A 21,553-nucleotide genomic window follows, 5' to 3' on the forward strand; every position below is an offset into this window, starting at 1 on the left:
ATGTTACGTCGAAAACGTAACTAGATTTTAATTATTTTTACCCTAGCCGTGAGGCTAATAGGTAAGGATCTGAAGATTATAGGAAGAAATTGAAGAAATAAATAATAAGGGGAATTTGTTACAAATATAAATAATGCTGTGAAGCGGGAAAGAATAGGGGTTACGGTAATTATTACGTGAAGCGTTCCACATTCACGTAACAGGATATTGGTAGGAAAGTATTGAGAAAGGAATGTGGAGAGGTAACAAGATATTTGTTCAGGCTCAAATCCCTTAATGTAGTCGGGCCCAACTAAATGCGGGAATTTCCCGAGTCATTACTAGATAAGACTGTTCCTTTATTTACTCGGGTAAAAATTGTTATTTACAATTCGACCCAGATAAGCATAATATATATTTTTTTTTATTTTAATAAGTTCCTGTTGAAAGTAATATCTATAAATTTGAAGATAACAAAAATTTTGAAAATAACAAAATAAATGGATGTGAATAACAAAAATTATTAAATTATTAATAAAATAATTAAACCCTATTTAACACTAAATAAAAATGTCGAACGTTGAGTCCGACACAACAACAATAACCCCGATTTTTTAAAATTTTCAATTTTCTTAGCGGGAAGTTAAAAATCGTGTTTCATCGAACTGTGATAAGATTTTTGAGCTCGAAGAGCTCAAAAAGCATAGGAAAGCCATCTCTTTGAGCTCGAAATAACACATAAGTTGTATTTTTGAGCTCGAAGAGCTCAAAAACATCATAAGTGCAATTTTAAGCGCCTAGGTATAGAATTAGCGGGAAGTTGCAGGGATGGCTTTCAGGGTCAACCGTTTTCCTAATTTTTAACTTCCCGCTATGAAAATTTAAAATTTTTAAAAATCGGGAAGTTATTGGTTTTACCCCGTTTTACAAAAATCGAGTTTTAATCAGATCTCGACGTTTTAAGGTCACAGGAAGCTTCCCTGACTCTTTCCACGATAGTGTCCTTGCGGCTGTATTACGTAATTATTATTGAAGCGTTACTACAAATTTTCAGAGTTATTTTTTCATCGACTGATTGTGTGTTTAAATTATAATATTTTCAGCCTTATTGGTCATACGTGACTAGTAGATCTTTAATTCAAGCCAATAGATGGACACTCCATCTTCCCTATATGTCGAGAGTTTCCTCTCTTCTACTAAGTTCGATGGAAATCCATCGAACTTGAATACTAGTAAAGCTGGAAGCTTGTAGTATCTGATCGAGTTATAAAGATGTTAATCGAATGAAAGATGATGAAAGAAATTAAATGAGAGCAAAGACAAACTTTGAAAAAATAAATAGGGTTGGTTGCCAAGCCAGGAATTGAACCTGGATCTCCACATAATTTTTTTATAACAATATTAATTTTAAAATCTGAATAAATTATAGTGTCAGGTAGACACTTAAAGGAATATAGCCCCGCTAAAAAAAAATTTTTAGCTTGATTTTTGTTTAAGTTGTTTATTTGTTAATTAACAAATTTTTCGTAGACTTGAGTTTTCATAAAATCTCTTGTAAAAGTTTAAAAAATGTGTCTATAAATTTTTTTTCTTTTGGGAACTTTTATTATATAAATAATGAACAAGATTCCGTTGTAAAAGTTTATAAAAGTTTTTTCATTTGTTTATAATGATTTTTCAAAGTTATCAAAAATTGAAATATCCGGCTAATGTTGTAAAAAAAATTTTTATTCCAAAATTTTTTATTTTGGTTGTTTTTGTATTAATATATTGCGTTTATTAGCTTGTCTAAAAACTTTTTAACGTTAATTGTTTAAAAATTTTTTATAAATAAATGGACAAGTTGAATATTTAAAAAAAATTTTTTTTTGTCATTGTATTGTCTTAGTGAAATAATGATTAAAAAAAAAATTTTTTCTTAAAAAAATTTTTTAATTCTTTATAATTGTTTTTTTCTTTTATCCGCCATAAATTATTTATTAAGAAATTATTTTTTTTGAAAAATCATCATTTACAATTCTCAATACAATTATGAAAAAAATTTTTTTTTTTATTTTAATTTTCATTGTTTATTTTATAAACAATTTGTTATAAACAAATTTCCATTTTGATTTTATTTTTTTTTCGTAGCTTTAAGAAATTACAAATGCAGCCATGGGCATCAGAGTTGTAAAAAAAATTTTTCTCTATTTTTTATTGAATTTTAAAATACTGTACCTCATTAAAGTCGAAGCGGTCAACTATTTTATCAACTTATAAATTGTTATAACTTCTAAACTATTGATGATACAGTCTTTGACATTCAAGTCGATCTTTTAGACAATTTATTGATGTATATAATAAATTTTTGATATGCTCGATATCTATAATGGTTCAATTTTTATAAACATTAGTTTATAAAAAAATGCATTACTTGAATCCTTTAAATGATTATATCTTTTAAACTATTAAAGTTACGGTTTTTATGATTCAAGACAATTTTATAGAGTAATTATTGGACTACTTAAAAATAATTTTTTTATATTTTTAATTCCATTTGTTTATCGTTTTTTTATTTATTTAAATTATTACACGGTTAAGGGTACATTTTCTGGAATTTATTGTCCTTATTTTTCTATCTAACGCCAAAATTTATGTTGTTTTTGCTGTTTTCTTTTAGTTTTGGAATTTCCAATTTATTACCTAACGTTTGTCAATGCAAAAATTCAAAATTTTTGCCAGTAGTGCAGTCTGGAAGGCATTTGGACCGATAGATTTTGAGAAATCTTAAAAAAACTGCGAAAAAAAATTTTGATTTTTTTAATAACGTTCAAACGGCTCGACCGATCAATTCCAAAAACTAATCAGCTCTTAACATCGAAAAACCACGTCGATCGCCACCAAGCCGGTTAAAATAGGTTGATTCGTTTGTGAGTTATCGTTGACGAAAGAAATCGAAAAAAAATGTTTTTTTCGAATTACACCAAAATTTCCGGTCTGATCAATTTGTGTTTGAGAATATATTATAGAATTTGAAAAACTGCGTTGAATGCCGCCAACCGCGTGAAAATCGGTTCATTCATTCAAAAGTTATTGCGGTTTCAAAATTTAAAAAATAGTGTTTTATTAAACCCCTTTCAGATTTTTAAGCTCGGAGAGCTCAAAACTACACGAAAATTATATTTTTGAGCTCGAAGAGCTCAAAAACGTAATAAGTGCAGTTTTGAGCGCTTAATTACGAAAGTAGCGGGAAGTTGCAGGGATGGCATTCAGGGTCAACCGTTTTCCTAATTTTTTTATTTATTTAAATTATTACACGGTTAAGGGTACATTTTCTAGAGTTTATTATCCTTATTTTCCTACCTAATGCCAAAATTTAAGTTGTTTTTGCTGTTTTCTTTTAGTTTAGGAATTTCCAATTTATTACCTAACGTTTGTCTAAGCAAAAACTAAAAATTTTTGCCAGTAGTGCAGTCTGTAAGGCATTTAAGTCAAAAAACCTATTATTTTTTTTGTTTATAATAAATACCTCTGAAAAAATCTTACTTATGTACCTTTGAAATTCTTTATTTCCAAATTCCTCTGAAATTTTAAGTTTTTAATTTTAAAATTTCAATTACTTTAAACTGTGTAGGAATATATTCTGTTCTATGCATACTTTTCAAACTTTTAACAACAGAATATAGAATCATAAACATAAACGACTAACACAAGTAAGTATTTTTATTTTTTTTTACGCAAATCTGATTAAAAAATTGTAAAAAGTTCATTAAATTCCGTAAATGCCTTGCAGACTGCACTACTGGCAAAAATTTTGAATTTTTGCATTGACAAACGTTAGGTAATAAATTGGAAATTCCAAAACTAAAAGAAAACAGCAAAAACAACATAAATTTTGGCGTTAGATAGAAAAATAAGGACAATAAATTCCAGAAAATGTACCCTTAACCGTGTAATAATTTAAATAAATAAAAAAACGATAAACAAATGGAATTAAAAATATAAAAAAATTATTTTTAAGTAGTCCAATAATTACTCTATAAAATTGTCTTGAATCATAAAAACCGTAACTTTAATAGTTTAAAAGATATAATCATTTAAAGGATTCAAGTAATGCATTTTTTTATAAACTAATGTTTATAAAAATTGAACCATTATAGATATCGAGCATATCAAAAATTTATTATATACATCAATAAATTGTCTAAAAGATCGACTTGAATGTCAAAGACTGTATCATCAATAGTTTAGAAGTTATAACAATTTATAAGTTGATAAAATAGTTGACCGCTTCGACTTTAATGGGGTACAGTATTTTAAAATTCAATAAAAAATAGAGAAAAATTTTTTTTACAACTCTGATGCCCATGGCTGCATTTGTAATTTCTTAAAGCTACGAAAAAAAAATAAAATCAAAATGGAAATTTGTTTATAACAAATTGTTTATAAAATACCCGGGGAAAAAAAATAATATATAATTTTATATAATTATATATGGGGTATTCCATGCCAAATCGACCACTTTTGAACCTTACTCCTTTAGATTTCGCTGAAAATTTTTTACCTTTTTCTACTCGATGAAAGACGTTTTTCAGAATTTTTTCAAATTTTTTTATCCAACCCAAAAAAAGTTATGAAGCTTTCAAAAAAATGGCTCTTTTATTTTCAAATAGCCATAACTCTCTCAAAAATTGACCTTTCGGGACGTTTTTTTTTTTCAAAATTTTTGTTTTTAATTGAATTTTTCGAAAAAATAAATAAAAAAATTTAACATGATCGCTTCTATGAAATAATCGCGTTTTTGTATAAAATCGTTATTTTTCGAAGTTCGTCATTCTCAATTTTTTTTTTTTTTTTTTCAAAAAAAACTTCAATCAATTTTACAATTATCCCCGTGTATCCCAGAGTGGGCCGATTTTTTTTTCTATTTTTTTTATTTAGTTGAAAAAAAAATTTTCAACATTTTAAAAATGCAGAAATTTTTTTTTTCATAAATATTATTTATATAACATAATTAATGTAATTATATGATTTTAAGGTATTATATTCTCTATATATTGTCCTAATTTACCATTATAATTACTAGGATTAATGATTGATGCAGTTAACATTTAATGACTCAAAAATAATGCAACAAATTATTTATTAATTTCTTCTTTGGCGTTTAAATATTTTACAAATTCTGTATTCATTCGAGTTAGAAAAGTTTTTAACGCACAAACAACCATTTTTGTCGGGAATTACACAGTGTAGTTGTTGAGTTCCTACAATTGGTTTTGTTTTCAAAAATCGTTCATTTAAATCATCAACTGCTGTATTATAATCCTCTTCTGGTGAAAAGTTGACGATAATATTTGGCAAGTTGTCCGAATCAGAAGTCCATTCAAAAAGTCCTACAGGTGTCGTTATTTGTTTATCAACCGCGAGTTGGAGACTTGCTCTTGCTGCAAGTCGTTTGAGGATGCCACCAATACCATCACACGGGCCTTTGCCATGGGCAGTCGCAAAAAAATGCCATTCAGCAGGAATATCAAAATCATCTTCATGATAATATAAATGCACAAAGTTTTTAAAGTTTTTAAATTGTTGAGGAGCCCCATCAGAAAAATAATAAATCTTGTTACAACGTTCAGGAAGACTTTTTACATAATCAGTAATTATTTTGATGAAAACATGAACAGCAACAGCATCGTGATTTTTGCACCGGCTGCGTTGTTTACTTGATGCCATTATGTGGAGATCAAATTATCTCAATAAATGTAGATTGGTACAATCAAAATAATAAACACCCTCAAAAAGAATAGATCAGGAAAATGTTCATAAACTAGAGATTTTTTTTACTTAACAAACGTAATGGCAAAAATATTTTATTCAACTCTATGAAGCACAAAAGATTTATAGGTTATGTTTTAGATCTCAATATAAAAGAGCCGTATATATTTTATAAATTAGAACATACTCTAGTAAACTGGCTGTAGGTAAGTCTGTAATTATCATGCCCTAGGTTATCGATCGTATTGACGTATTAAAATTTGAATCTTAATCGTTGTAATGGTAAATTTGGACAATATATAGAGAATATAATACCTTAAAATCATATAATTACATTAATTATGTTATATAAATAATATTTATGAAAAAAAAAATTTCTGCATTTTTAAAATGTTGAAAATTTTTTTTTTTTTCAACTAAATAAAAAAATAGAAAAAAAAATCGGCCCACTCTGAGATACACGGGGATAATTGTAAAATTGATTGAAGTTTTTGAAAAAAAATTGAGAATGACGAACTTCGAAAAATAACGATTTTATACAAAAAACGCGATTATTTCATAGAAGCGATCATGTTAAATTTTTTTATTTATTTTTCGAAAAATTCAATTAAAACAAAATTTTGAAAACGTCCCGAAAGGTCAATTTTGAGAGAGTTATGGCTATTTGAAAATAAAGAGCCATTTTTGAAAGCTTCATAACTTTTTTTGGGTTGGATAAAAAAATTTGAAAAAATTCTGAAAAACGTCTTTCATCGAGTAGAAAAAGGTAAAAAATTTTCAGCGAAATCTAAAGGGGTAAGGTTCAAAAGTGGTCGATTTGGCATGGAATACCCCATATATAATTAAATCTGATCAGATTTGCATAGTCAGATGTGATCAAAATTTTTTCTTTGAAGAAAAAAATTTTTTTGGTAATCACAAAAAGTGCAAAATGATGTTTATCATTACGTTTAAATAATTATGAAATAAAAAATTTGTTACATTTCCTATGAGATGTTTGAGTCTGCTCTGCTCCTGCCTAATATTGAAATCATTATTTATTTTATTATTTAAATAAATGTGATGCTATAATGAGATTCTGTAAAATATTTAAATTATGACTATATCAATAAAATTAAACGAAAAAATTAATTAGAAGTAATAATAGGCTTTCAGACCTGACCATGTTTGACCAGGCCTGAAGACTCATGCCTGTTCATGTCGGATCAGATCTGATCATTTATTCCCGGGATACCCGCATGGAGAAATATATATGTCAAAAATATATGTCGCATATATAATATATATGCCGCATATATTTACGCAAAAAAAATATGTCAACATATATTTTTCACATAGATGCTGACATATATGAAGAGATATATGCTAAAATATATGTAGGCATATATGTAAGCATATACTGAATAAATAATAGTTTAAAAAAACTAAAAACACGCTTTTTATAGAAAACCAAACTAAAAAATAGAAAATAAATTTAAATTAAGAATAGTGTTAAAAATTTCAATAAATATAAATTAATAATAGTGTAAATAAAAAAAATGTATTTTATTTTAAAAAAAGCGTGAGGTGCATGGTGTCAATAGTTATAAATATTTTATTGACAGATATGAGTAGAGTGATTATCATTTTGATAATATCTTAAAAAGCACCCCACGCTTTTTAAAATAAAATACATTTTTTATTTACACTATTATTAATTTATATTTATTGAAATTTTTAACACTATTCTTAATTTAAATTTATTTTCTATTTTTAGTTTGGTTTTCTATAAAAGCGTGTTTTTAGTTTTTTTAAACTATTATTTATTTTTTACTTTTTAGTTTGGTTTATTTATAAAAGCGTGATTTTTTAGTTTTTTTAAACTATTATTTGTTGATTATCAAAAATATTCAGGCGCGCAAATTACCCACGGAGAGTTACATACTGACATACTGACATACTGACATACAAGTGAAGCTAATAAAAAATAATTATTTATAAATATTATAAATACGGGGAATCAGAGTTCGATTTCGGAGAGCAAGCCTGAGAAACGGCTACCAGAACCAAGGAAGGTCGCAGGCGCGCAGATTACCCACGGAGAGTTACTGACATACTGACAAACTGACAAACAAACTGACATACAAGTGAAGCTAATATAAAGCGTGTAAAAAACCTACGGAGGAAAACACCTGGTTTCGAAATATAACTTCGGGATGGTCATCAGAGGATTCCGGGTTGATGTACGGGTTTATCTGTGCCATTCCCGATGAAAACCTACGGAGGAAAACACCTGGTTTCGAGATATAACTTCGGGATGGTCATCAGAGGATTCCGGGTATGTACGGGTTTATCTGTGCCATTCTTGATGAAAACCTACGGAGGAAAACACCTGGTTTCGAGATATAACTTCGAGATGGTCATCAGAGGATTCCGGGTATGTACCGGTTTATCTGTGCCATTCCCGATGAAAACCTACGGAAGAAAACACCTGGTTTCGAGATATAACTTCGGGATGGTCATCAGAGGTTTTCGGGTTGATGTACGGGTTTATCTGTGCCATTCCCGATGAAAACCTACGGAGGAAAACACCTGGTTTCGAGATATAACTTCGGGATGGTCATCAGAGGATTCCGGGTTGATGTACGGGTTTATCTGTGCCATTCCCGATGAAAACCTACGGAGGAAAACACCTGGTTTCAAGATATAACTTCGGGATGGTCATCAGAGGATGACTAGGAAGGTCATCACCTGGGTTCTAGGTTGATAATAATCAAAATTTAAATAATATCATTATGGTAGTCTCTTTATGCGAAGGAGAGTTACATACTGACAAACTGACAAACTGACAAACTGACATACAAGTGAAGCTAATAAAAAGCGTGTAAAAAAAAATTTCTCAGTTTGAGAATTTTTTTACTTAAATCAAGAAAGTTAAATTCTTCAAAATTATTTACTTGATTCAAGTTAAATTTTTTTCTGTGTATCTCTAGACATATATACTGCATTTATATGCGCGCATATATGTGAACATATATGCGGACATATATTTAGCGCAAAAAAATATATGTGAAAATATATATTTGCATATATTTTTCGCATATATATTTTTCCATGCGGGTACTTTAGAACTATACAACATTTTCATGCAAGATGACTTTAATTCTCAACACTATTAAAAATATTTTTTCTAAAGCTATAAATATGTACAGCTACCAATATTGTTATAACATAATAAATGGACATGACAATGTACAAAGTGAACCATAAATAACAATTCGAAAATTTTACTGTCTGTAGAGACTGATTTCATTCTCCATATTAAATGTAGAATAGTTATTTCAAGCGATGGGCTTGGTGTGAATAAGGGAGAGTAAAATTGCTCAGGTATTATTTTTATGTAAATGATGTAATGCTGACTACGTGGAACTCATAGCATCACGATTTTGTTTTTTCTTGTTTGTTTATTATGTTTCAATTGAAAAACGAACAAAAGTAATATTGTTCTTCTGTTCTTAACTGTAACAATAGAAATATACTGCACTGTGGTAAAGTGTTCAACTATTGAAGAGTAAGAAGAGGGAATCCAATAATGCACATAAACTGACATGGTGTCATTCTGCCCATACACTATCATATTATAAGTATATGACATATGTTTATTATATCTAAAATATTGTAATAACAAAGTACTTTATTGACATTCGTTTCTATAATAGTTTATTTCATTCTAAGTCACCTACTTTTATAAATTACATTTTTTTATCGAATTAATTTTTAACTTCCCTCTAAGGAAATTGAAAATTTTCAAAAGTTGGGAAGATTGGTTTTATCCCGTTTTTCGAAAATCGAGTTTTCGACGGATGTTGACGTTTTGAGGTCCTAGGAAGTTTCCCCTTCCTAGGAATGTTTCCGCGATGATGTCCGTATGCGTGTGTGTGTGTGTGTGTTTTTTTTTTTTTCTTCAGAGGGGGAAATCCTTTTTGCGGATTCCAGGCATAGCTGTTTCGCCTGAATATGTAAAGACTCGACGCTAACGCCCCTACTCACTAAACCCTAAACCCCTTTTCTTCTTTCCTCTAATCCCTCATGGGAACCGCCGTCAAGCATTACTTCGTGAGGGGAGGAACTAGCTACTGCTCTTCCTTCTAGTAGCTAAGGTGTTAACTACCTTCCTTCTATCTTCTGATATTTGCTCTTCTTCTTTCGGTGGAACGCAAGTCACCGTGATTCCGGTTAAGCCAAATGTCGATCCGAGGTATGAGACGGTGCGTCCACCTACCCTTCTTTGCAGCATCCCATTGTAGTTGCCATCAGCCTATGCTGTTCTGCCGTTCTTCAATTCTAAGTTCTTCAGGACTCAGTGCAGTTGACCTTTTCGTTGGTAAAGAGCTCGTCTTTCCTCTGCTAGAACTCTAAGAGGTAGAGTTCCGGCCATGACGACACTGCTTCTTCTGATATAGTGCGGAAGGCACTAGCTACTCGTAGGGCACTTAGTCGATATAATGGTCCAGCTTTTCTCCATGATTTCTGGGTTTCCAGTGCATCAGTCCAAATGGATATTCCGTAAGTGAGCACTGATGTGACTTCTGATGACAATAGTGGCCTCCTGCTCTGCATTGGGCGTGTGTGTGTGTGTGTGTGTGTGTGTGTGTGTGTGTGTGTGTGTGTGTGTGTGTGTGTGTGTGTGTGTGTGTGTGTGTGTGTGTGTGTGTGTGTGTGTGTGTGTGTGTGTGTGTGTGTGTGTGTGTGTGTGTGTGTGTGTGTGTGTGTGTGTGTGTGTGTGTGTGTGTGTGTGTGTGTGTGTGTGTGTGTGTGTGTGTGTGTGTGTGTGTGTGTGTGTGTGTGTGTGTGTGTGTGTGTGTGTGTGTGTGTGTGTGTGACTAGGTGACTACATGACTATGTGACTATGTGACTCGCTTATAATTTTTGAACAACTAAACCGATCGGAACCTACCAAAAGGCGTACTAAAGAGTTCCCTCAAACTTAGATTTCCTGTGAATTTGAACCGATTCGGACCGATAGATTTTAAGAAATTTTGAAAAATCATAAAAACTAAGAAAAAAATTTTTTTGGAATAACTTCTAAGCGGCTTAATCGATTAACTTAAAAAACTAATCCGCTCTTAACCTTGAAAAACCACGTCGATCGCCGCTAACCCGGTCAAAATCGGATGATTCGTTCGAGAGATATCGCGAACGAAAGAAATCCGAAAAAAGTGTTTCTTTCACATAACTTCGACATTTCTATCGGGATCGTTTTTGATGAGATAAAATAATTTGTGTAGCTCAAAAAATCGCGTTGATCGCCGCCAAGAATGTAAAAATCGGTTAATTGGTTCGAGAGATATCCTCGACGAAATATTTGGAAACAAGTGTTTTTTTAACATAACTCCGACATTTTTTGGAATAACTTTCAAACGGCTTCAACGATCAATTTAAAAAACTAATCAGTTATTAACATCGAAAAATTACGTCGATCGCCGTCAAGCCGGTCAAAATCGGTCAATTCGTTCAAGAAATATCGTGAACGAAAGAGAACCGAAAAAAGTGTTTTTTCAGAATTACTCCGAATTTGTTTGTTTTATCAATTCAAATTTGAAGATTCTTCATGAGGCCGAAAAAACTGCGTCGAATGCCGCCAACCGCGTGAAAATCGGTTATTTCGTTCAAAAGTTATTGCGGTTTTAAAATTCAAAAAATATTGTTCTATGAAACTTCTATCAGACTATTGAGCTCGGAGAGCTCAAAACCATAGAAAAGCTACCTCTTTAAGCTCGGAGAGCTCAAAAACATCATTAGTCTAATTTTAAGCACCCAGGTATAACATTAGCAGGAAGTTGCAGGGATGGCCTTCAGGGTCTACCGTTTCTCTAATTTTTAACTTCCCGCTAATAAAATTGAAAATTTTCAAAAATCGGGAAGTTATTGGTTTTACTCCATTTTGCGAAAATCGAGTTTTCATCAGATCTCGACGTCTTAAGGTCACAGGAGGCTTCCCTGATTATCCCCGCGATGGTGTCCGTGCGGCTGTATGTATGTGTGTGTGTGTGTGTGTGTGTGTGTGTGTGTGTGTGTGTGTGTGTGTGTGTGTGTGTGTATGTGTATGTGTATGTATGTGTGTAAACCTCTTATTAACCTCTTGTTAACCTCTGACTTTAGTCAAGAATCGATCTTTTCATAAAAATAATCGACTTTTTAGAATCGACTTGAACTTGTCTCGAGTCGATTAAAATCGATTCTCACTCGATGACTTCAACTTTTTTTAAACAATACTTAACACATGATGGTAGTATAGATTGTACCGTTTTCATGAATCGACTCTTCCATTTTTTTTCTATGACTTTGTTAAACTGACCTCTAGTTGCTGGTTGGATCATAATAAATATTATCGCTGGTATCCTTGGTAACCATTTTAAATAAGTATAACCGACTCTGACTTGAATATCATTTCTACATATTTATAATCAGTCTGTACTGTCATGGCTCCTAGTTTTATCTGGAATTATTGCTCAAAAACTAACCATGGTAATAAAATTAAGTGTAATATCTGTGAAAAGGAATTTTTATTCAATAAGAGTACATCAACTATGATGAAGCACCTGCAATCGTTACATAAAATTGATGCTCCACCAAACAAAAATACTCTATCGCGGAAAAGAGTAAACGACGATGAAGACGATAATTCAGTGATTCCACCTAAAAAGGTAATTAGTTATTTTTACTTAGACTGGTGATCTTATATAAAATATATCATAAATCATAAATAATTCTTAGTTTATTTTCTTCTGTTACTTTTTTTTTCCTTGTAAAAAATTAGTTTATTTTTTTTTAGGCTTTAGTAGCTATTGAATCATCTGCTTCTTCTTCATCAGTTTGTTTACAAAATAAAAGCACTTCAGCTCTTCAGTCAGCTTCCTCATTGAAATTTGATTCTCATCAGGGACCTCTAAATCGCTGTATAAATAATGCTACTTCTTTTGCTGGTATTAATTAGTTTAATTTCTCTAGTTTAGTTAAAAAAATAATTCATCAACTAATATTTTATGTTTTACCTATCAGCTGGAGGCTGGAAACACAACCAAGTTACAACAGCTCTTCTTCAAATGATTGCTATTGACAACATGCCTCTATCAACTCCAGAAAGAGCAGGATTCAAAATGTTTGTTAAAAAAATTCAGCCGTTATATCGGTTACCATGTGAACCGACATTGACCGCTGCAATGACTCTTAAATATGAAGAATTATCAAATAAAGTAAAGATCGAGCTTCAACAAGCTGAGTCTGTTTGCTTAACCACAGATATTTGGACACACCATCATACGATGAAGAGCTATCTTGGTTTGACAGCTCACTACTTGAAAGGTTAGTCAATTATCTTCTTAAAAAACCATTTTGTATAATTTTAACTCAAACATTTCATACCATTGATTTATCTGTTATTTTTATTAGGAGTCGAGATGAAAACGGTTGAACTAGGCGCTTATCATATGGAAGAAAGGAAGACTATTGAAAATTTGAGGTCTAAATTAAGAAAAATTTGTAATGATTGGGGGCTCAATGATGACAAAATTTCTACATTTGTTTCTGACGGAGGGGCGAATATCAAGGGAGCGATTAAAAGTGAATCCGGAAGTGAAAAACATATTTCTTGTATTGGACATGTCATCAATAATATCGGACAGCGACTTATTGAAATAAATATAACTCCACCAGCATCTGAATCTGGGAATAAAGTAGACGACCTACCTTTAAATGAAGAAGATATAATTGATGATTCAGAAATTTTAGAGTCTGACAAAACTACTCATTTGCTGATATCATTTGCTGTATATCATTTGCTGTATATCATTTGCTGATAACTTTTTTATAATATGATCGATGTAAGAAGAAGTTTTTCTTGAGCGGCCTGTTCGAGGCTTACTTTCGACAGTTTTTCTTTTGTTATAGACTTTATTCCATAAGCTAACTAACTGTCGAGACACTTTAAACAAACGAGCAACTTCTGTTTGTTTCAATCCTTGTTTTAATGCATTAATAACGGCTTTTTTAAAATCACTAGAATATTCCTTGCACTTAGGCATATTGAAGTAACCACAACAAGTAAATATATGTAATAATAAAAACTAAGGAACAAATAATCTGCAAGAGTTTTTCAAGTCAAATGCGTGTCAAAATACTTTTGAGCTCACGGTAAGTCAAGTACGTTCGGTGGCGCGGTGTGAAAACAAACAAGTTGTAATTTGATACGCTTAAATAGTCGCAATTATACTACTCTACATTATACTCAATACATTTTCCGATAGGCTTTTATTTTAAAAAAATATTAAAAAATTTTATGTTGTCAAAATACTTTTGAGCGCTACTGTACATATATAAAATATACATAAATGTATGAAAAATTGATGTGGGTACTCAAATGAAAGCTATTGATGGGTGTAACATCAAGATGAGCTTATATCTTCAAAAACGTCATTAATTAAGCAATGACCGTGTATCTTGTGAACTATTGACATATTTTAAGATATAAGCTCATCCCGATGTTACACTCATCGAGACCTTTCATTTGAGTACCCACATCAATTTTTCATATATTTATATATATTGTGACAGGGGAAAAATTCCCCATGTCAAAAGACTAGTTTGGCTATTTGTTTTATTTTATTTTTCTCTATTATTATCAATTATTTTGGATAAGCTGAAGGAATGCGGAGATTCGACGCGTTTGTGTCGCCCCAAGCGGCCTCCTGATCAGAGTGTGAAGCTCGAGGTAAGACATAACCGAAAACGCGCCGAATTTGAAAAGTATGCATGAACGAGTGTGAATATTGTAGAGAGTATATTAGAGTGAGAGCGAAAATCAGTTGAGCGATCAGACGAACCCGCGAATCTTCACGGAGCCATTAACGACCGAAGCGACATCTGGAGGAGGACCACGGCGAGAGCGAAGCAAAATTTGAAACCGACGAATAACGACGGCGGTTGATCAACGACAGCAGAGCGATACACCATCTGGGGGCCGTAAGCCGAACCGAGTGACATATCGACCAATCATCGATCGCAACGGAGTACTGGACGCATTCCGTAATACAACGGCCGGCTAGAAGAAGCCGTGAGCTGATTGGATGCGAGTTTTTTGAACTAACGAAAATCTAGAGAACACATGTTGCCGAGGAGGCAGCCATAATTGATTGATTCTGATCTGGACGCCGTGCATGTTAGTCGCAAAAATTCCGATACGCGCATAAAATAATTTTGAAACGCAATTACGATCCGTTATTGGGTTAAATTTTACCATTCGTTAATTTGTTTGTCTTGTTGGAGATATTTTGACGATCTTTTATTGAAAAATTGCCGAGTGACGATTATTTTATTATCACGTGTACATGGGTCACGCCATCGCCGAGACATCGACGCTATTCCGCCTGCTATCCCGCCAACTTCGTTGAGAGTCAGCTACCTGGACAAGTACCGACCCGAGGGGTTCACTGCTGCCGCAGGGTGAGTCTGATCGCTAATCTAGCCCCAGGGTGTCCTCACCGCGATATCGCGATTAATTTTAGTGAATTTCACCAGTTTGATTTTTGGTGTAATTTTTTTTTAGTATCAATTTTTTTTTGCGAAAGTAATTATTGAATTCCTTTCGGATTATCGAGATGTGTGTGACGACACTCAGAGGCACGGTACCATCGGGGTGTAGTTGTGTGTGTGTTCGTACATTAAAACGTAGATTCAAAGTCGAGCGTTCGATTCTTATTATTTATTTTTTTTATTTTTTTTTGTGTTCGAGACGCTGTCATTGAACCAACTGTTTGACATTATTATTACTATTGTTAATGGTCTTATTGGTTGGAACATTGATATATGCCGACAATTGAACGTGATTTTTGTTGTTGTTGTTGTTACTAAACGTAACGCCCGAGAAATTTGGAGCTGTGTAAGACAGCTAGCCCGACCGACGCGCCATCGAGCGCGAGCCCAAACTTATCTCGAGCTTCAACTACCCGCAAGCTTAGTCGATTTACCGACCGTAATTAGTTATCCGCCGCGAGCCCGCCAAATTGTTGAATTTTGAATTATTTGAATTATTATTTTGCGAATCATCATCGAATTAAAACTTCATTGTGTTTAATTTGCTATTGCAAATTAATTTGGGAGTTTGCGAGCCATTGACGGACCGACTTCAAGCTTTTATTGAATTATTAATTAGTTTGAGACAAATTAATTGTTTATTTCATCGTATAAGTAATTATTAGTTAATTTGAAATAAATTAATTATTTAGAGTATTGTATTATTAAGTATAATTGCTCTTGAGCATTTGCGATCCACCTACGGACCGAATTGAGTTTTATTATTTTGTTTTTATTATTAATTAATTTGAGCAAAATTAATTGTTTATTTCATCGTATAAGTAATTATAAATTAATTCGGGACTTTTACGAGCCATTGACGGACCGAATTTAATTCTTTATTTCATTATTAATTAATTTGAGCAAAGCTAATTGTTTATTACCTTGTATTATTAATTATAAGTTAAATTTAGAATTTTGCGCGCCATTGACGGACCGAAGTTAATTTTTGGTTATGATTAATTAATTTGAAGATCGATTAATTGCTTACGTCATCGTAGTATTAATTATAAGTCATTAAAATTATTATCTGCGAGCCACCGACGTATCAATGTTATTGTTGTTTCTGTTAGTTATTATTGTTCGTTCATTCAGCGAAGACTTAACTGTTATTATAGTAATTTTTAGAAAATTATTAATAATTCTTGGCGACTGTTAAAATAAATTGTTGACTGGACATTCGGCAATTACTGTTTTTTTGTTTTTCTTTTTCCCGAGCTTACTTAGATTTAAGCATTTTACGTTTCGCCGTTCATTCGAATTTTAAATCTCTTCGTCATCGACCCGCCGCCCGACGACAAACGATAACGACTTCGAATCGTGGAACGGTAAGTTCCTGGCGCCCAACTACCTTCGAAACCCAGGTAAGCCATTTTAGGTGGTGCTCTCCGGCCCTGTCGATGCCAGTGCCAGTGAAAAGACCATTATAATATGTATATATGATTATCTACGTCTGCCAAGAAGTAATTGTGCAATTTATGAAAACACTTTCCTAATTCATGGTATAAAAGTTTGGAACTCGTTACCGGCCGAAATTACATTAATTGACAATTTCGAACAATTTCAACAGGCTTGCTATGACTTCTTCTTACAATAAATGTTAATGTTATTATTTCTCTGTTAATATGTTATTATTTTAAGAATTAATATGTTCTTACTTTTAATAATTTAATATCAAATATTTAAATTGTATTAAAAACACTGTATCAAATGTATACATGTAAATGATAAAATTTATGTATTGTTGATGGTCCTGAAGGAGCTTAGAACTTTAGGATCAAATAAATTTTTCTATCTATCTATCTATCTATATAGTGGAAACAAATTTTTTTTTGTTAATTAACAATTTATTTAAACAAATAGAAAAATTTTTTATAAAAAAAGTTCCCTACACGATAGGATATCTTTACGATTCATGAAATTCTGAATCGTTTGATACCCATATTGTAAAATCGATTTTTCAAAAGTTAATTAAGACTTGGAAAAAATTATAAAAATTATGAAAATCTGGGCGGGCACTTAATTGTTATTATTCGCTTCACATTATTATTATTTCCCTCATCATTCTCCGACAACGGTTTGAGGGGAATGGCGCACGCGCACTTCCTCGGATCCGGACATTGAGTCTCCGTAGAGCTCATATTTTTTTAAACTAGTTACCTATATATTTGTATTAAAAAATTTTTTTTTTCAAAATTTTTTTTCTCATATCGATTCTTTATTGCCGACAAAATTTTTTCATGCAAAAAAAATAATTTTTTTTTCATTTTAACTATTTTTTAATGCAGAAATTCGAAAAACTGAAAATTATTCATATAAATTCAAAAAAATTTTTTTGAGCTTAGCTGATTTTTTGCTCATAGAAGACAACAAAAGCTTTAATTAAAAAAAAAAAAAAAGTAAATCGATTGATTTTTCGCGAAGTTACAGCTATTTGTTTATAAGCGCTTGAGCGGAACCACGCGTTTTTTCATTAAAAAATTAATATCTCGTAAACTATTGGTCGTAGAGACATTGGGTTTAGCTCATTTTGTTCCTTATTTAATTTTCTAAATTTCATATGCAGCATGTCTCGACTATTTTTGCGTAGTTTCCGAGATATTTTAATTTAAAGCTACTTGCAAAATGGCTATTTTTTAAACAATTGATTTTCCGCGATTTTTTTTTTTTTAAACAATGATCTACATATTTTTCTGAGTATTTAAAAAAAAAAAATTGCAATTTACTCCATTTGCATTGGAAGTCGTAAACAAATGGCCTAATATTTCCCTGCCGACTGGACTATATCTAAGACACTGTACGAAACATTAGATTCAGTCACATCATAAGGTGTCAAAACCAAGTCATTTTTTTTTCATTGCACAGATAAAAATAGCTTAAATAAAGTTATATTTTTTCCATGACTTCAAAATAATAATCGTAATAAATGATTCAAATTTTTGATGATTACGAAATTCTTAATTTCGAAATTATGGTGAAATTATTAACTGTATAAAAAAAGATCTGGAAAAAAAATTGCTAAAAATTTAATTGTTAAAAAAAAATATCTCATAATAATAAACAGAATTACAATAATTTAATATTTTTTTTTAATTTTTCATCCCGATTATAATCAGTAACTAATTAGTTACTGAAAATTTCTCATTTACCTATCTTTTTATACACTTTGAGTATTTTTAATGTAATAAAAAAAAAAATATAATCAGCACTTTTTCATTGTTGACTAGTAAAAAATTCCTGACTTACCGACATTATACGCTCGTTTCACGGTCGTTTCACTCACAGACTACTGTGCATCTACCACCGAGTTACGATTTTTTGACAATTTATATGTTTTCGAATGACTGTCAAATGACAGACGATCGATCGATGATCTACGATTTTTACTCAGGTAAAAAATCGGAGAAGTCAAGTAAAAATTTGGTTTTTCGAATAGTGAAGTATGATAACTATACAGAATAAAAATCATAAAGTAACAGTGAAAAACTTTCACAATGATACTCGTCGTTCACTGTCAAATGACGGTTGTTCGATAGTCAAGTGACGGTCATTCGACGATCATTTGTCGACACTGTGAATTTATGGTACATTCATCGTCGTTTCACGATCATTTTATCGTGACCACGAATCCGCCAGGGTACCCACATGAATTTTTTTTATATTTTATATATTTTACAAATATGAAAAATATCATACATATGAAATGTATGAAAAAAATCGTGTGCGTACTCAAATGAAAGGTCTCAATGAGAGTAACATCAGAATGAGTTTATACTTCAAAAAATATCAATAATAAAGAAATAATGTTGTATTTTGTCCACTAATGATATTTTTAACGATAAAAGTTCATTCTGGTATTACAATTATCGAGCTGCTACATTCTGGTATTACACTTATCGAGCTGCTACCGAAAAAAATCGGTAACCTCTACCGATTTTAATCGGTTGCCTCTACCGAAAAAAAAAACGATAACCTCTACCGATTACCAATCGGTAGCCTCTATCGATTATTTTTTTCAGTGTAATATCAACCCACTTCGAATAAGCATCAATAATTACAATGTAAGCATCATTTTTACTAAATTCCAGAAAATCCGCATGTAACCTACAATTCGGGCCTTATAGCCAATTCCAAACATGTAAAACTGACCTATTAGGATTATCTGAATTTTCCATGCAGTGCTTAGAAAGCTTTACAATTTTTTCAATATCTTTATCTATTCCAGACCACCATACATATGACCTAGCCATAGACTTCATACGTACAATTCCAGAATGAGTAACATGTAATTCCTTCAAAATAACTTCTCTTAATGACTTTGGTATAATTAAACGATAACCCCACATTAAACAATTATTTTCTATTGTTAATTCTAAGCTGCGATTTTTATGTGACGTTAATTCCACATCTACTTGATTAGGCCACCCTTCGCGTACAAATTTAAAAACTTTTTGTAATTCATCATTGCATACTGTTTTTCTCTGAATTAATTCACCACTAACAGTAATTAAATTATTATCAATAAAATTAAAATAAGAAAACTCACTTTCTACCTTCTTTACTTTTTCTTCTATCTCTCTATCAGGCAACCTCGACAAGAAATCTGCTACTTGATTATTTTTACCTTGAATATGTACAATCTCGAAATTGTAACCCAACAATAAGAATGCCCATCGTTGTAACCTGCTTGCAGACATCACTGGTATTCCTTTTTTGTTGCCAAATATATATACCAGTGGCTTATGATCTGTTTCTAACACGAATTTCCTTCCATAAATATATTGATGAAAAGTTTTGATGGCAAATATTAATGCTAAAGCTTCGTGATCTATCTGTGCGTAATGCTTTTCAGCTTTGTTTAGAGTTCTTGCCGCAATCATAATTGGTCTGATTGTTTTATTGTCACAAATGTGTGATAAAACTGCCCGAAGGCCCCATGACGATGCGTCACACGTTATTTTTATTGGTAAATTTGTATCATAATACATTAACACTCTATCCGACGTTAATAATGATAATACAAATAATGATAATAAGACCAATACAAATAATAGAAGTTCGAAAGGTAGAATGAATAATAAGATTAATATAGAAAATACTAATAATTTAAGACAATCTACAAGAAAAATAAAAATGCGTGAAAGACTGAATTTATAATTCATGTAAATGTTAAATGTAATTTAAAAGATTAAAAAAAGGGAGGATTGTAATGTATGATAAAGTTGACAGATAGCGTTAGCTTCGCTTTATCTAAGGCTGTCTATAAATATGAAGGACTGCGCGGAAAACGTGCTTTTGTAATATTGTATTGTTATCATTAACACCATACTTTTAATTATATTAATAAATAACTTGTTATACACATTATATTATAACGATCAATTAGTGCTACTTTCCCAAACATAACAAAGTTCGTAGACCGTTTTTAATACAAGTGAAAATTTAAAGAAAATTCAGTGGTTTTATTAGAATTACTTCAGAACCGTGCATGATAAACAGTTATCAAGTCCAGATCTAAAAATTAGATTCTTCAAGCTGTGATTTGCATTTTACAATTTTCGGTAAGATTATTTTTTTCCGAGTTCTAGTCCACTGAAAATTTTCTAAATGTACGGAATTTTTTTAATATTTTTTAATTATTGTGACTGGCGTATCCGACTACCAAAAATTCAAAGTAATACTTAAAAAAACTTTGGCTAAATAATTATTTGATATTTTTCATATTGTAGTTTACATAACGTGAGATACGAAAAAATAAAAACAAATTTTAATACCACCTTTCACAAAAAATTAAGTAAATTCTCGTGAATATACGATCCTTACATCTATTCTTGCATTAATGTAAATCTCTTATGCCCGCACAGCGACAATTTGTTAGAATTTTTCAACGCATCAGTAGCCACTTCTTTGTTCAATTTAAAAAAAATTAGATGAAACTTAGATGACTATTGCACTATAATAACTATTAGTTAAGAAGGTTCTTATAAGTTATCTCGAACAACACACTAACACACAGTTAAAAATTATCATAATAGCTTTTTAAGATCCCATAGTCTCAATGGTGCCACGATTAGTTAACCGACAACATTTCAACCGCCACTTTTGAACCGTAACAGTTCAACTGCAGAAATTTCAACCGAATGACAGTTCAACCGTAAAAATTTTAATCTGATTGGCTATCTGAGGAGAGATGAAAAATCGTTAAATTAATTAT

The 21,553-nt window shown here is 31.4% G+C and overlaps 2 protein-coding genes and 1 long non-coding RNA gene across 10 annotated transcripts in view; 1 reads left to right on the forward strand and 2 right to left on the reverse strand.

Annotated features, from left to right (window-relative positions):
• Window positions 1-21,553, reverse strand: part of LOC123273313 (neurocalcin homolog) — a 265,515-nt gene that overhangs the window by 133,811 nt on the left and 110,151 nt on the right. The window lies entirely within an intron of this gene.
• Window positions 1-21,553, reverse strand: part of LOC123273311 (neuronal calcium sensor 2) — a 192,478-nt gene that overhangs the window by 60,800 nt on the left and 110,125 nt on the right. The window contains exon 2 of one of the 7 annotated variants that reach the window (XM_044740709.1): window positions 19,376-21,519. The exons of the other annotated variants lie outside the window; for them this stretch is intronic. Within the exon in view, the coding sequence (XP_044596644.1) occupies window positions 19,458-20,501 (1,044 nt within the window). The 5' untranslated portion in view covers window positions 20,502-21,519 and the 3' untranslated portion in view covers window positions 19,376-19,457. Of the gene's footprint in view, window positions 1-19,375; window positions 21,520-21,553 lie in introns of those variants that run through there. 7 annotated transcript variants of the gene reach the window in all.
• Window positions 909-11,766, forward strand: LOC123273320. The gene is made up of 3 exons (XR_006511308.1): window positions 909-943; window positions 9,589-9,598; window positions 11,704-11,766. It is a non-coding gene; the product is annotated as an uncharacterized LOC123273320 (long non-coding RNA).

Source organism: Cotesia glomerata, linkage group LG10, assembly GCF_020080835.1.
Source record: "Cotesia glomerata isolate CgM1 linkage group LG10, MPM_Cglom_v2.3, whole genome shotgun sequence".
NCBI classification, from domain to species: Eukaryota; Metazoa; Arthropoda; class Insecta; order Hymenoptera; family Braconidae; genus Cotesia; species Cotesia glomerata.